Source organism: Schistocerca serialis, chromosome 2 (genome assembly GCF_023864345.2).
Source record: "Schistocerca serialis cubense isolate TAMUIC-IGC-003099 chromosome 2, iqSchSeri2.2, whole genome shotgun sequence".
Classification (NCBI taxonomy): Eukaryota; Metazoa; Arthropoda; class Insecta; order Orthoptera; family Acrididae; genus Schistocerca; species Schistocerca serialis.
Window position 1 is genome coordinate 957,814,629 of NC_064639.1, and position 14,232 is coordinate 957,828,860.

A 14,232-nucleotide genomic window follows, 5' to 3' on the forward strand; every position below is an offset into this window, starting at 1 on the left:
ACAACTTCAAAATTTCTGAGGAGAAATGAGCAGACAACAATTGTAATGTGTCATCCACAGGTACTTTGGTGAACAGAGAAACCACGTCGAGGCTGACCATGATATCACTTGGGCCTATCTTCATCTGTTTTATGATATCAACAAACATTTTTGAATTTTTAATATGATGTGGGCAGTGACCAACTATAGGCGCCAACAATTTAGTTAAGTGCTTTGCAAGCTTGTACGTAGGAGAGCCAATAGCGCTAACAATCGGTCTCAACGGGACGTTCTCCTTATGAACCTTTGGCAAACCGTACAGTCTTGGTGGCCTAGGTGCTCTCGGCCGTAAGTTCTTCACCAGTTCGTCGGAGAGGCCAGAGTTTTTTAGTAGCTCCCTTGTCTTCCTGCTGAGCGCCGATGTGGGATCCCGTCTGAGAACCCGGTATGTGCTGTCCTCCAGTAATAATCCAACTTTCTTATGGTAATCTGTAGCATTGAGGATTACCGTGGCGTTCCCCTTGTCAGCAGGTAAAACAACTAGATCTTCATCCTTCTGCAACAATTTCAGTCCTTGTCTCTCCTCTCTGCTGATGTTTGACTTAGGCGGCTTGGATGTCGCTAAAATCCGGCTAGTAGCAAGCCTTACGTCATCCGCTGCTTCTTGAGGAAGATGACGAACTGCTTGTTCCACTCCACTAATGATCTCAACCACCGGTAACTTACGTGGAGCTGGGGCAAAGTTCAATCCTTTACTGAGAGCCGAGATGGTAGCTTCATCAAGTTCCTTGTCAGAGAAGTTGATAACAGTGCGGTGAATGCCGTTGGACCCAGTAGTTCCTTGATCACGGTTAAGCCGCTCAAATTTATCGGCCTGTTTCGCCGTAGTCCTGCTTAAATTGGCTCGTTGGTGTGCCGCCAAAGTCATATCCACCCATTCCCAGTCCAATGGTGAGAGGACTTCGGCCAGAAATAAATGGCAACTAAATAACAGGCGAGCGTTCATGTCTAGTTCATACCTGGTATGACGTATCCTCTCCTTCACAATAGCATGGCTGGTCTTTCGTAATATTCTGTTTACTGCAGCGCTTCTGATGTGGTGTTTGACGACTGCAAACTTCGGTACTACCTCCTTGTCACGACAGCGTTGTAAAAAAGCCAGATTGCTCAGCAACTGAGACTGTTTCAGGCGCAGCTTCTCCAGGTGACGAACGCTGCGCGCTATGTCCTCCCCGTAGAGGAAACTAATATGGCTACGAAGTCTTTCGCGACGTATTTCCTGAGTAAAAATTTCTCGGTGTACATGCCGCGTCAAATCAGAATAAATCTCCGAGCTTTCGACCACTACCTCCATGGTCGTCGTCAGGGCTAAAACTGACTGTCGTGAACTAGCGAGGTTCCCACTTTTATATGTAAAGGACGGCTTCTTATTGGCTGGAATACGTCAGCGATATGGCGCGTAGCGAAGTGGTGCCCTCTACTTCCATAGATGTACGAGTAGTTGCTATCCCACGTTGCTTGCAGCGCCATCCCTTAAATCAGGAGGTAAAGTGCGAGAAGTTTTTCTCTGCGATTTTTCTTTATCCAGTGCGCTCTTCCAAGTGTTGCTAAGTGCATAGCCGTTGTCTCTATTAAAGTTATTATTTACTCAGGAAATACGTCGCGAAAGACTTCGTAGCCATATTAGTTTCCTCTACGGGGAGGACATAACGCGCAGCGTTCGTCACCTGGAGAAGCTGCGCCTGAAACAGTCTCAGTTGCTGAGCAATCTGGCTTTTTTACAACGCTGTCATGACAAGGAGGTAGTACCGAAGTTTGCAGTCGTCAAACACCACATCAGAAGCGCTGCAGTAAACAGAATATTACGAAAGACCAGCCATGCTATTGTGAAGGAGAGGATACGTCATACCAGGTATGAACTAGACATGAACGCTCGCCTGTTATTTAGTTGCCATTTATTTCTGGCCGAAGTCCTCTCACCATTGGACTGGGAATGGGTGGATATGACTTTGGCGGCACACCAACGAGCCAATTTAAGCAGGACTACGGCGAAACAGGCCGATAAATTTGAGCGGCTTAACCGTGATCAAGGAACTACTGGGTCCAACGGCATTCACCGCACTGTTATCAACTTCTCTGACAAGGAACTTGATGAAGCTACCATCTCGGCTCTCAGTAAAGGATTGAACTTTGCCCCAGCTCCACGTAAGTTACCGGTGGTTGAGATCATTAGTGGAGTGGAACAAGCAGTTCGTCATCTTCCTCAAGAAGCAGCGGATGACGTAAGGCTTGCTACTAGCCGGATTTTAGCGACATCCAAGCCGCCTAAGTCAAACATCAGCAGAGAGGAGAGACAAGGACTGAAATTGTTGCAGAAGGATGAAGATCTAGTTGTTTTACCTGCTGACAAGGGGAACGCCACGGTAATCCTCAATGCTACAGATTACCATAAGAAAGTTGGATTATTACTGGAGGACAGCACATACCGGGTTCTCAGACGGGATCCCACATCGGCGCTCAGCAGGGAGACAAGGGAGCTACTAAAAAAACTCTGGCCTCTCCGACGAACTGGTGAAGAACTTACGGCCGAGAGCACCTAGGCCACCAAGACTGTACGGTTTGCCAAAGGTTCATAAGGAGAACGTCCCGTTGAGACCGATTGTTAGCGCTATTGGCTCTCCTACGTACAAGCTTGCAAAGCACTTAACTAAATTGTTGGCGCCTATAGTTGGTCACTGCCCACATCATATTAAAAATTCAAAAATGTTTGTTGATATCATAAAACAGATGAAGATAGGCCCAAGTGATATCATGGTCAGCCTCGACGTGGTTTCTCTGTTCACCAAAGTACCTGTGGATGACACATTACAATTGTTGTCTGCTCATTTCTCCTCAGAAATTTTGAAGTTGTTCCGGCATACCTTGACGACCACTTATTTTTTATACAGTGGAAATTATTATGAAATGACGGATGGAACAGCCATGGGTTCGCCATTGTCACCAGCAATAGCGAATTTTTTCATGGAGGACTTTGAAGAACGAGCCCTGAGCAGTGCTCACCTCCGCCCATCATGCTTCTACAGATACGTCGACGATACTTTTTTAATCTGGCCACACGGCAGCGACACGCTGCAGCAGTTCGTCGAACATCTGAATGGTGTACATCCAAACATAAAATTTACATTGGAGGTCGAGAAGGAAGGGAAGTTACCTTTTTTAGATGTGTTGGTAGAGCGAAAGCCGGATGGACGACTGGGCCATTCTGTGTACAGGAAGCCAACCCATACAGACTTATATCTGCATAGCCATAGCTTCCATCATCCGTCTCAGAAGAGAGCTATGCTGAATACTTTAGTACACAGAGCCAGGACTATTTCCGACAAGGACCACCTCGGTCCCGAGATCAACCATTTGACAACTGTTTTCAAGAGGAATGGTTATTCTGCCGGTGAAATTAAATCAGTATTGTCCAAGAAAGTAAGACACGATGCCGGCCACATACAAGAAGAGGACCAACACATAGCGCGGCTTCCTTTTTGCGGTGCTACAACGAGCAAGATAGCCAGAGTCCTGAAGAGGCAAGGAATAAAACCAGTTTTCCGACCACCTAGGAAAATTAAGGAAATGTTGAGACCAGTTAAAGATAGTCTCGGCTTAAGAGTGCCGGGAATTTATACTATTCCTTGCGAATGCGGCAAGAATTACGTGGGCCAGTCTGTAAGAACCGTTGCAGACCGCTGCATTGAGCACCAACGCCACCTGAAATACAGATATTTGGAAAAATCAGCGGTGGCTGAACATAGCCTGCTTAACAAGCATAAGATTTCATTTGAAGGAACCAGAGTAATAGCCCACACATCGAATTACTGGGACTCTGTGATCCGGGAAGCAGTCGAAATTAGACTTAGCGATAATAACTTTAATAGAGACAACGGCTATGCACTTAGCAACACTTGGAAGAGCGCACTGGATAAAGAAAAATCGCAGAGAAAAACTTCTCGCACTTTACCTCCTGATTTAAGGGATGGCGCTGCAAGCAACGTGGGATAGCAACTACTCGTACATCTATGGAAGTAGAGGGCACCACTTCGCTACGCGCCATATCGCTGACGTATTCCAGCCAATAAGAAGCCGTCCTTTACATATAAAAGTGGGAACCTCACTAGTTCACGACAGTCAGTTTTAGCCCTGACGACGACCATGGAGGTAGTGGTCGAAAGCTCGGAGATTTATTCTGATTTGACGCGGCATGTACACCGAGAAATTTTTACTCAGGAAATACGTCGCGAAAGACTTCGTAGCAACATTCACTTTTGGTGAATCACATTCACGTTCAGTTATTTCATGAGGATTTTCGAGCCCCTGTATACTTACATTATGACTGTGAACCAAACTGCTAATATGGAAAGTTGCCTTATCACTGAATATCGACTGTGACATAAAAGTGTCATCTCCCATGTCCTCTAGAATGTTGTTGTTGTTGTGGTGGTCTTCAGTCCTGAGACTGGTTTGATGCAGCTCTCCATGCTACTCTATCCTGTGCAAGCTTCTCCATCTCCCAGTACCTACTGCAGCCTACATCCTTCTGAATCTGCTTAGTGTATTCATCTCTTGGTCTCCCTCTATGATTTTTACCCTCCACACTGCCCTCCAATACTAAATTGGTGATCCCTTGATGCCTCAGAACATGTCCTACCAACCGATCCCTTCTTCTAGTCAAGTTGTGCCACAAACTCCTCTTCTCCCCAATTCTATTCAATACCTCCTCATTACTTATGTGATCTACCCATCTAATCTTCAGCATCCTTCTGTAGCGCCACATTTCGAAAGCTTCTATTCTCTTCTTGTCCAAACTATTTATCATCCATGTTTCGCTTCCATACATGGCTACACTCCATACAAGTACTTTCAGAAATGACTTCCTGACATTTAAATCTACACTTGATGTTAACAAATTTCTCTTCTTCAGAAATGAGTTCCTTGCCATTGGCAGTCTACATTTTATATCCTCTCTACTTCAACCATCATAAGTTATTTTGCTCCCCAAGTAGCAAAACTCCTTTACTACTTTAAGTGTCTCATTTCCTAATCTAATTCCCTCAGCACCACCCGACTTAATTCGACTACACTCCATCATCCTCGTTTTGCTTTTGTTGATGTTCATCTTACATCCTCCCTTCAAGACACTGTCCATTCTGTTCAACTGCTCTTCCAAGTCCTTTCTCTGACAGAATTACAATGCCATCGGCGAACCTCAAAGTTTTTATTTCTTCTCCATAGATTTGAATACCTACTCCGAACTTTTATTTTGTTTCCTTTACTGCTTGCTCAATATACATATTGAATAGCATCTGGGAGAGGCTACAACCCTGTCTCACTCCCTTCCCAACCACTGCTTCCCTTTCAAGTCCCTCGACTCTTCTAACTGCCATCTGGTTTCTGTACAAATTGTAAATAGTCTTTCGCTTCCTGTATTTTACCCCTGCCACCTTCAGAATTTGAAAGAGAGTATTCCAGTCAACATTGTCAAAAGCTTTCTCTAAGTCTACAAATGCTAGAAGTGTAGGTTTGCCTTTCCTTAATCTTTCTTCTAAGATAAGTCGTAGCGTCAGTATTGCCTCACGTGTTCCAACATTTCTGCGGAATCCAAACTGATCTTCCCCGAGGTCGGCTTCTACCAGTTTTTCCATTTGTCTGTAAAGAATTCATGTTAGTATTTTGCAGCTGTGACTTATTAAACTGATAGTTTGGTAATTTTCACATCTGTCAACACCTGCTTTCTTTGGTATTGGAATTATTATATTCTTCTTGAAGTCTGAGGGAATTTCGCCTGTCTCATACATCTTGCTCACCAGATGGTAGAGTTTTGTCAGGACTGGCTCTCCCAAGGCTGTCAGTAGTTCTAATGGACTGTTGTCTACTCCCGGGGCCTTGTTTCGACTTAGGTCTTTCACTGCTCTGTCAAACTCTTCACGCAGTATCATATCTCCCATTTCATCTTCATCTACATCCTCTTCCATTTCCATAATATTGTCCTCAAGAACATTACCCTGTACAGACCCTCTATATAATCCTTCCACCTTTCCGCTTTACCCTCTTTGCTTAGAACTGGGTTTCCATCTGAGCTCTTGATATTAATACAAGTGGTTCTCTTTTCTCGAAAGGTCTCTTTAATTTTCCTGTAGACAGTATCTATCTTACCCCTCGTGAGATAAGCCTCTACATCCTTACATTTGTCCTCTAGTCATCCCTGCTTAGCCATTTTGCACTTCCTGTTGATCTCATTTTTGAGACATTTGTATTCCTTTTTGCCTGCTTCATTTATTGCATTTTTATATTTTCTCCTTTCATTATTTAAATTCAGTATCTCTTCTGTTACTCAAGGATTTCTACTAGCCCTCATCTTTTTATGTACTTGATCCTCTGCTGCCTTCACTATTTCATCCCTCAAAGCTACCCATTTTTCTTCTACTGTATTTCTTTCCCCCATTCTTGTCAATCATTCGCTAATGCTCTCCCTGAAGCTCTCTACAACCTCTGGTTCTTTCAGTTTATTCAGGTCCCATCTCCTCAAATTTCTACCCTTTTGCAGTTTCTTCAGTTTTAATCTACAGTTCTTAACCAATAGATTGTGGTCAGAGTCCACATCTGCCCCTGGAAATGTCTTACAGTTTAAAACTTGGTTCCTAAATCTCTGTATTACCATTATATAATCTATCTGAAACCTGTCAGTATCTCCAGGGTTTTTCCATGTATACACCCTTCTTTCATGATTCTTGAACCAAGTGTTAGCTATGACTAAGTTATGCTCTGTGCAAAATTCTACCAGGTGGCTTCCTCTTTCATTTCCTAGCCCCAATCCATATTCACCTACTACGTTTCCTTCTCTTCTTTTTCCTACTGTCAAAATTCCAGTCACCCATGATTATTAAATTTTTTTCTCACTTCACTACCTGAATAATTTCTTTCATCTCGTACATTTCATCAATTTCTTCATCATCTGCAGAGCTAGTTGGCATATAAACTTGTACTACTGTAGTAGGCGTGGGCTTCGTGTCTATCTTGGCCACAATAAAGCGTTCACTATGCTGTGTGTAGTAGCTTACCCGCACTCCTATTTTCCTATTCATTATTGAAGCTACTCCTGCACTATCCCTATTTGATTTTGTATTTATAACCCTATGGGGGACTATTTTACCTCCGGAATATTTTACCCAAGAGGACGCCATCATCATTTAATCATATAGTAAAGCTGCATGCCCTCAGGAAAAATTACGGCTGTAGTTTCCCCTTGCTTTCAGCAGTTCGCAGTACCACAACAGCAAGGCCGTTTTGGTTAGTGTTACAAGGCCAGATCAGTCAATCATCCAGACTGTTGCCCCTGCAACTACCGGAAAGGCTGCTGCCCCTCTTCAGGAACCACATGTTTGTCTGGCCTCTCAACAGCTACCCCTCCATTGTGGTTGCACCTACGGTACGGCTATCTGTATTGTTGAGGCATGCAAGCCTCCCCACCAATGGCAAGGTCCATGGTTGATGGTTCTTGCCTCTAGAATAGCATTGCTAAAGTCCACTCGCTTCACTTTGTCAGTATCTCGAAGAGCTTGTACCAGTTGTAATTGGTATGGTTTGAGGGCTAAACGATGCCGTAACACAGCAGATTTTTTCTGAAACTCTAGACCATGCCGTTTACATCTAGCACTGTTTCAGTTACCTAGTGACATTTGTCTCAATATTATTACAAGTTAAAATTGGGCCACTCTTTTTGGGACACCCTGTATTGCTAGTGTAATGCACTTAATATCGTGAGAGAGAAATGGTACAAAATAATAATTTTAGTACTCATCTGTTTATAAATTCTCATCAGAATATAGCTCTTTGTAAAGATGTCTAGGAAGTATATCCAAGTTTATTATTTGGAAAAGGACACTATGTTCTTATGATGTGTACATCCATTCATTTATTTCATATCTCCACAATAACTTGAAGCTTCTTACTTCTTCACAATGGATGTTCACAGTAATAAACGCTTTACGTTATTCCACTAAACAGAAAATAAATTTCACTTCATATAATTTTTGAAAACAATTTGTTGCTTTGATGTGTTACCTAAGGCGCCCACTTACCTGATATGAAACACCCTCAATGACATCATACTGCATCGTCTGTGTCACCTGGAGAACAATGTTACTGTACTGAACAAGACATTCCAGCATCATAGCATGGTTTTACCAGCATCTAGTGGACAAATTGTTATACACCAGAAGCCATCTCCACAGTATCTGTGTCCTTCCTCAATGACTGTAACAGCTAAGTGACCAACTCATGGCATGTAATTTGCTTGTTTCAAGCAACCATCTCTCATAACATATGACAACTGCAGTGTATGGCATGTGATCCCTATCACAGTTATGAATTCTCACACTGATGATTCATACCCTACAATCACTGCAAGAAACAATTTGGTTATGCGTCATACTAACAAAGCTTACAGCACAGCCGGTCCCGCACGTATGTGTCTCCACCCTGCAAGAAACGGTCCACCTGCGCCCTGCCTTGCAGCCAGCCCTGATGTGTGTTGTCATTCATACCTACATGATGATGATCACAGCAAAATTTCAGCTCTCTTCTCTCCTCTCATCCTGTACTCCTCCGTAGGGCGGGGTGGGGGTGGGGGATGGGGGGGCGTCTGCAGCCACTTCACCAGCAAGAATCCCTAGCATGACATCTCTGGCCATTGAGTGATGCTTAGTAGATAATCTCTGGTCGTTTAGTCTGGACTTTGGCATGTGTTACAGTGGGATGTTTGGTCAACAACAGTGTGCATATATTACGTAAATAAAGTAGTCAGCTCTAATGTATGGCTCCATGTAGTATTTCATTGCACACATCTGTAGCCAAGTTCCTACAAGCTCAAACTGTGGTATGTTATGAAGTGCTACCCTAAAGTGAAGAGGTTTGCACAGGTGGGAAAGTCATGGTGGCCTGCATCAGATGAGCAAGATGACTGATATATCCCCCCTCCCCCCCCCCCCCCCCCCAGCTCTTGCGCGCGCCCACACACACACACACACACACACACACACACACACACACACACACACACAAGGTAAAGATTAGATGAAACGATAAACATGTAAATTACTCTGCTGAAGTATTCGTCTTGCACATATTAGAATGATGACAATAAAAGTAAATGAAATTAAAAGCAAGCTATGTGAACCAAATCAGGAGTTTCTTGTAAAAGACTAACTAGAACTAATTATCAAGACCGTATCTTAGAATATAAATGTACTGTTTTGCATAATTTGGATGCAAAGCAAGCTGTGAGAAGTGTAGCTGAAAGATTGTGAGAAATATAATCTGTAAGCCCAAAATTGCCCAAACCTGTAAAATACAGTAAATAAAAATACTTGAAAGTCAAACAACAACAGCTGAGCTGAAACCATGTCTCTGACCTTTAATTTTTATTTCATAGTCCAGTGTATTTCATTCTTTTGTTTGAATGTTAAACTGCTTCTTTTGAGGCTTACTGCTTTTATGCAATGAAATACACCAGACTGTTAAATAAAAATTAAAGGTCAGAGAAGTGCATAAAATCAGTAAGCCTCAAAGAAGCAGTTTAGCATTCAAACAAAACAATGAAATACACCGGACTATGAAATAAAAATTAAAGGTCAGAGACATGGTTTCAGCTCAGCTGTTGTTGTTTAACTTTCAAGTATTTTTATTTACTGTATGTACCAGGTGTCACTAAGCTAGATACAGGTTTAATATGAAAATTAGTTCTGAAATTTGTGTAATTGGCTGTTTAAGCAAACAATATTTTTAAACTTTCTGTGCTAAAATAATATTTCTGTAGCATCAAAAAGATGCTACTTACAGATTATCCTCTTTGCATAACAGGATAAAACAAAAAAAAAAAAAAAAAAAAAAAAAAATGGTTTTCACTACTCGAGCATGCGAACTACCTATCAATATCTGTTACAAATATTGTTCCCCCTTCTGCATATTACGTATTGTAAATTCTGTACATGATTAGTTACATCTTTCTCAAAACTGTTAATCATGGAGAAATATATTTGGCCATATCATTTGCTGTTAGTAATTATTACAGTTTGTATGCCCCACATACAGTAAATATATATCTTAACTCTTTCAGGAACATGTAGAAGCCATGAAACCTGGCAGTGTTATAGTGGACCTTGCTGCTGAAGCTGGTGGCAATGTTGAAACAACACATCCAGGGGAAGTTTACACGTATAAGGATATAGTCCATGTGGGGCTTACTGATTTACCCAGCAGACTACCTACTCAAAGCTCAACACTTTACGCCAATAATGTTTCTAAGTTCCTACTCTCTATGGGCACAAAGGACAATTTTGATATAAACATGGAAGATGAAGTAGTTAGAGGAAGTGCAGTTTTGCATGAAGGGAAACTCCTTTGGCCACCCCCTCCTCCTCAACAGCCAGCTGCCGCACCAGCTGCCAAAGCCAAAGCTGCTGTTCAGGAAGTTGCCAAGCCAGAGCCAAATTATTTTCTCAATACCTTCAAGGATGCAGCTATGTATACTGGAGGTAAGTCAACATTCATAACTGCAAGGTTACAAAATGTTTTAAGAAATCAATCTTCCTCCTCTGAAAAGCATTGGTCTTGGGGAAAGTTAAGGTAGCTCTTCATATTTAGTGGGTGAACATTCCTGCATGCGGGGTACTTATGAGGTCAGTGTGTCAAAAATGGCCCAAATACAGTTCTTTGTTTTGTACATATTCAGCTTTCATTTTGTATGAATCTGGCTGACTGACTGACATATGAGTGTGTATTCCTAAGTGTTGGTCTTAGAAGCATGACATTTGGATGGAACCTTTCCTACACAACCTAGGCATCTACTCAGAAAGGATTTTTCAAAATTCAAGCCCTTAAAGGTATTAAAATTTTGTTTTGGGCACTGATGTGGAACGCTGGCCATCCAACTGGTGTGTGTGTGTGTGTGTGTGTGTGTGTGTGTGTGTGTGTGTGTGTGTGTGTGTGTGTTTCTTTTCTCCAGATGTCACTTCAAGGATTGAATGCGCACCATTGGACTTGACAGAAAAAAAGTATATACAGTATTTAATAGAGACATAATTTCCACAAACATATTTTGGAAAATTAATTCACTGTAACTGGATGATGGTATCGAGCTGTTCCTGTATGTGAAAACTGCACAAGCATGTCATTAGACTGACAGTGAGCACAGATAGTAAAGTGAAGCACAGGTATTCAGCTAATGGTGTAATATGTAGAGTACCAGTACATAGGTGTTACATACCAATTTTACATCTGTAAGATGCTCAAGTGATTGGTTGTAGGAGGGTGGCTGAATGAGGAAACACCTCAAAAGCCTCTTAGCCAATGTTTCTCCCCTATAAAAAAGACTTGTGTACTACAAAGGGTTGCCAGTTTGACTTGATGGGTATGATACATATAAAATGAAGATGATCAGTGCTTAACATTAAGTCAGTCAGTTGTTGCACATTTGAACTGTACAAAGGCAGTGAAGGATAGTGGCAGTAGCTTTGTTTAAGAAACCTCTCCAGAGATGAGCCAAGTATTCACCTCGTGTGATTTAGAAAAGGGAAACGTAAAGGAGGGTGGCTTTAGGCCATTTGAACCCTACCTCTTGAGTCAACAAATTTAAACACTGCACTTCCTCAAAAGGTGATCTGAAACAAGTCATTTTCATTTTATTCTTGGAATGTATGATGGACTAAAATACAATTTTTGTTGCTGAACTCTGCTCATTTAACTAGACATTCTGGTACATTTCTTCAAACAAGAGCTTCTCGGCAATATTTTACAAGCTCTGACTGATGAAAAGTGAGTGAAACCATCATCATACCACCAAACTAGAATCTTTCTTGGATGTATCAGTCTATATGATAGGTGTCATCAGGTAGCAGCCATTCTGCAGAGAACCGGCAGTTCTTAAATCATATTTATAATATTTGTGAGGGTAGTAATAAGTTTATTTGGCCCTGATTTTGTTGTTACTGCATTAATATCTAGCAAGTGTATGACCCCTTCTGTTATAAATGTTACTGTAGTTATTTTGTGCCTTAATTCCAAACAGGGTAATAATTCATTTAACACTGTTTGACAATAATACACTCATTATGACATGTTGATGATCAGGTATTCACATAATTCATTGTTACCAATGAATGCTTCTGCATCTCTAAGTGTTTCAATTGCAGGCATCATATTGTTCAGTTTATACATTTTCTTCAGTCAACATTTCTGCACGGCTGAGTGAGATTTCACAATGGTTGAGAAACTGAATTATGATTCAAGAGTGGATTCACCGTTGTTGCTTCTTTTATGTGTTTGATCTTTCTCTGTTTCTCTCACTGAAGAAGTCAAAGCCATGGAAGTGACATTGTTGTCTTCCAGTGTCTTAATGTCGGTACTGAGCAAGGTGACGCAGTAGCTAGCATACTGGTCTTGCACTCAGGAGGATAACGGCTCAAAGCTGTGTCTGGCCATCCTGATGTAGGTTTTCTGTGATTTCCCTAAATCACTTCAGGCAAATTCTGGGTCGGTTCCTTTGAAATGGCACAGCTGACTCCCTACCACATCTGTCTCTAAACCACTGGGACCGATGACGTCACTGTTCGGTCCCCTCTCCCAACCAGCCAACCAACTAGCTGAATGTCAGTGCACTATCATTACCTCTGTTGTATTGTTTTTTGGTCTTGGGTATGTGTTGTCATTGCTGGAGAATTTTTGTTGCTTTTAATCATTATTACATTGACCTTAAATAGGAAGAACTATCCAGGTAAATCTAAAACCAGAGACACCACGATTCTACAAACTTAAAAGAAATGATTTATTACTGCAGTCTCCTAATATTGCAAAATGCATAATAAACTTATAAACTTAATGCAAGGAATTTATCTTTGTGATCAGTACTGGATACTGTATAATTTTCTGTTAGAGTTTGTGACAAAGATACAAAATCTTGAAATAAATACGTCTGGTGCAGACCACAACTACTGAGTGTAAGTAGTACAGCTTGTGATATGGTTCGCCAACTCTCTCTCTCTCTCTCTCTCTCTCTCTCTCTCTCTCTCTCTCTCTCTCGTGTGGGTGGGTGTCGACATACACTGTTGCTATACTGGCTGAAAAATGGGGAGTGGAAGTCAAACACGGACTACTTAAAATGATATAGCCGACAGGTGCACATTTTTGTTTCACAGTTGTTTACTCTCACAGTTCACAACCCCCCCCCCCCCTCCCCCATATACACATTTAATATGGCCACTGCACTATTGTTTAACTTTAGATAAGCCTCATTTATAGTTCGCAGGCAAACATCCACATACTGCTACAATAGTTTACTATTGAACATCTATGAGCAGTAAAAACCTAACCACACAGTTCTTGAAGAATAACAAGATACTTATGGAACAGACACTGTCATTTTTTAACACATGGCCTAATTGTGTTACACTTATTTCACCAATGAATTGTTGTTGATCTAACCAATACAGGTTTCTCGTCTGAAACTCAGCTGTGGACTGACTGTCTTGGGACTAAAATTTGGGCCCTTATATATCCTCAAAATAATGGGTACTGAAACTACACATTGTTTGAACTTAAATTTACAGAAATTACAATTAAAACGTAACTCACTGAAATAACTGAATACATCATAAAAACTGGTTCTTGTTAACAGTTTCTGCTACTACAAGAATTAGGCTGAGTTCTTTGTTTAAATCATGAAATTAAGAAATATCATTATGCAAACAATACTTTTGACAAATTTTTTAATTAATTTGGAATTAATTAAGGGCTGGTTTTGCTAACATGTTTTCGAATAGAGTCAAATAAGTACTTTAAGAATGCTATTATTTTTCCTCCAAATGTTTATAATTAGTACAGAATTTATATTTGTTTATACTTCAGCAATAGAATTTAAGTTATGAAACAGTTACTGATTTCACCCTATAACAAAAGATACTAACTAGGAATAGTCAAAATAAATTAGAAAATTAATTACATACATAAAACTAAAAACATAATTAGATCTGGTGTTATATTGTTTAAATCTGAAGGTCAACCTTTCTCTTTTATGAAAATTCAGATTATATTCATGTATGTTAATGGTAATTAGTCAAAAATGAAAAAAAATGAATTTTAAGGAGGCAGATGGCAAAACGAAGAGGAAAATTAAAAATATCCCAGCTTGCTTTGACTCAAGCTCTAATTCAG

The 14,232-nt window shown here is 40.9% G+C and overlaps 1 protein-coding gene across 2 annotated transcripts in view; it reads left to right on the forward strand.

Annotated features, from left to right (window-relative positions):
- LOC126458340 (NAD(P) transhydrogenase, mitochondrial-like) overlaps positions 1–14,232 on the forward strand; it is a 248,212-nt gene that overhangs the window by 178,412 nt on the left and 55,568 nt on the right. For both annotated transcript variants that reach the window (XM_050095305.1, XM_050095306.1), the window contains exon 8: positions 10,142–10,559. In XM_050095305.1, the coding sequence (XP_049951262.1) occupies positions 10,142–10,559 (418 nt within the window). The remainder of the gene's footprint in view (positions 1–10,141; positions 10,560–14,232) is intronic.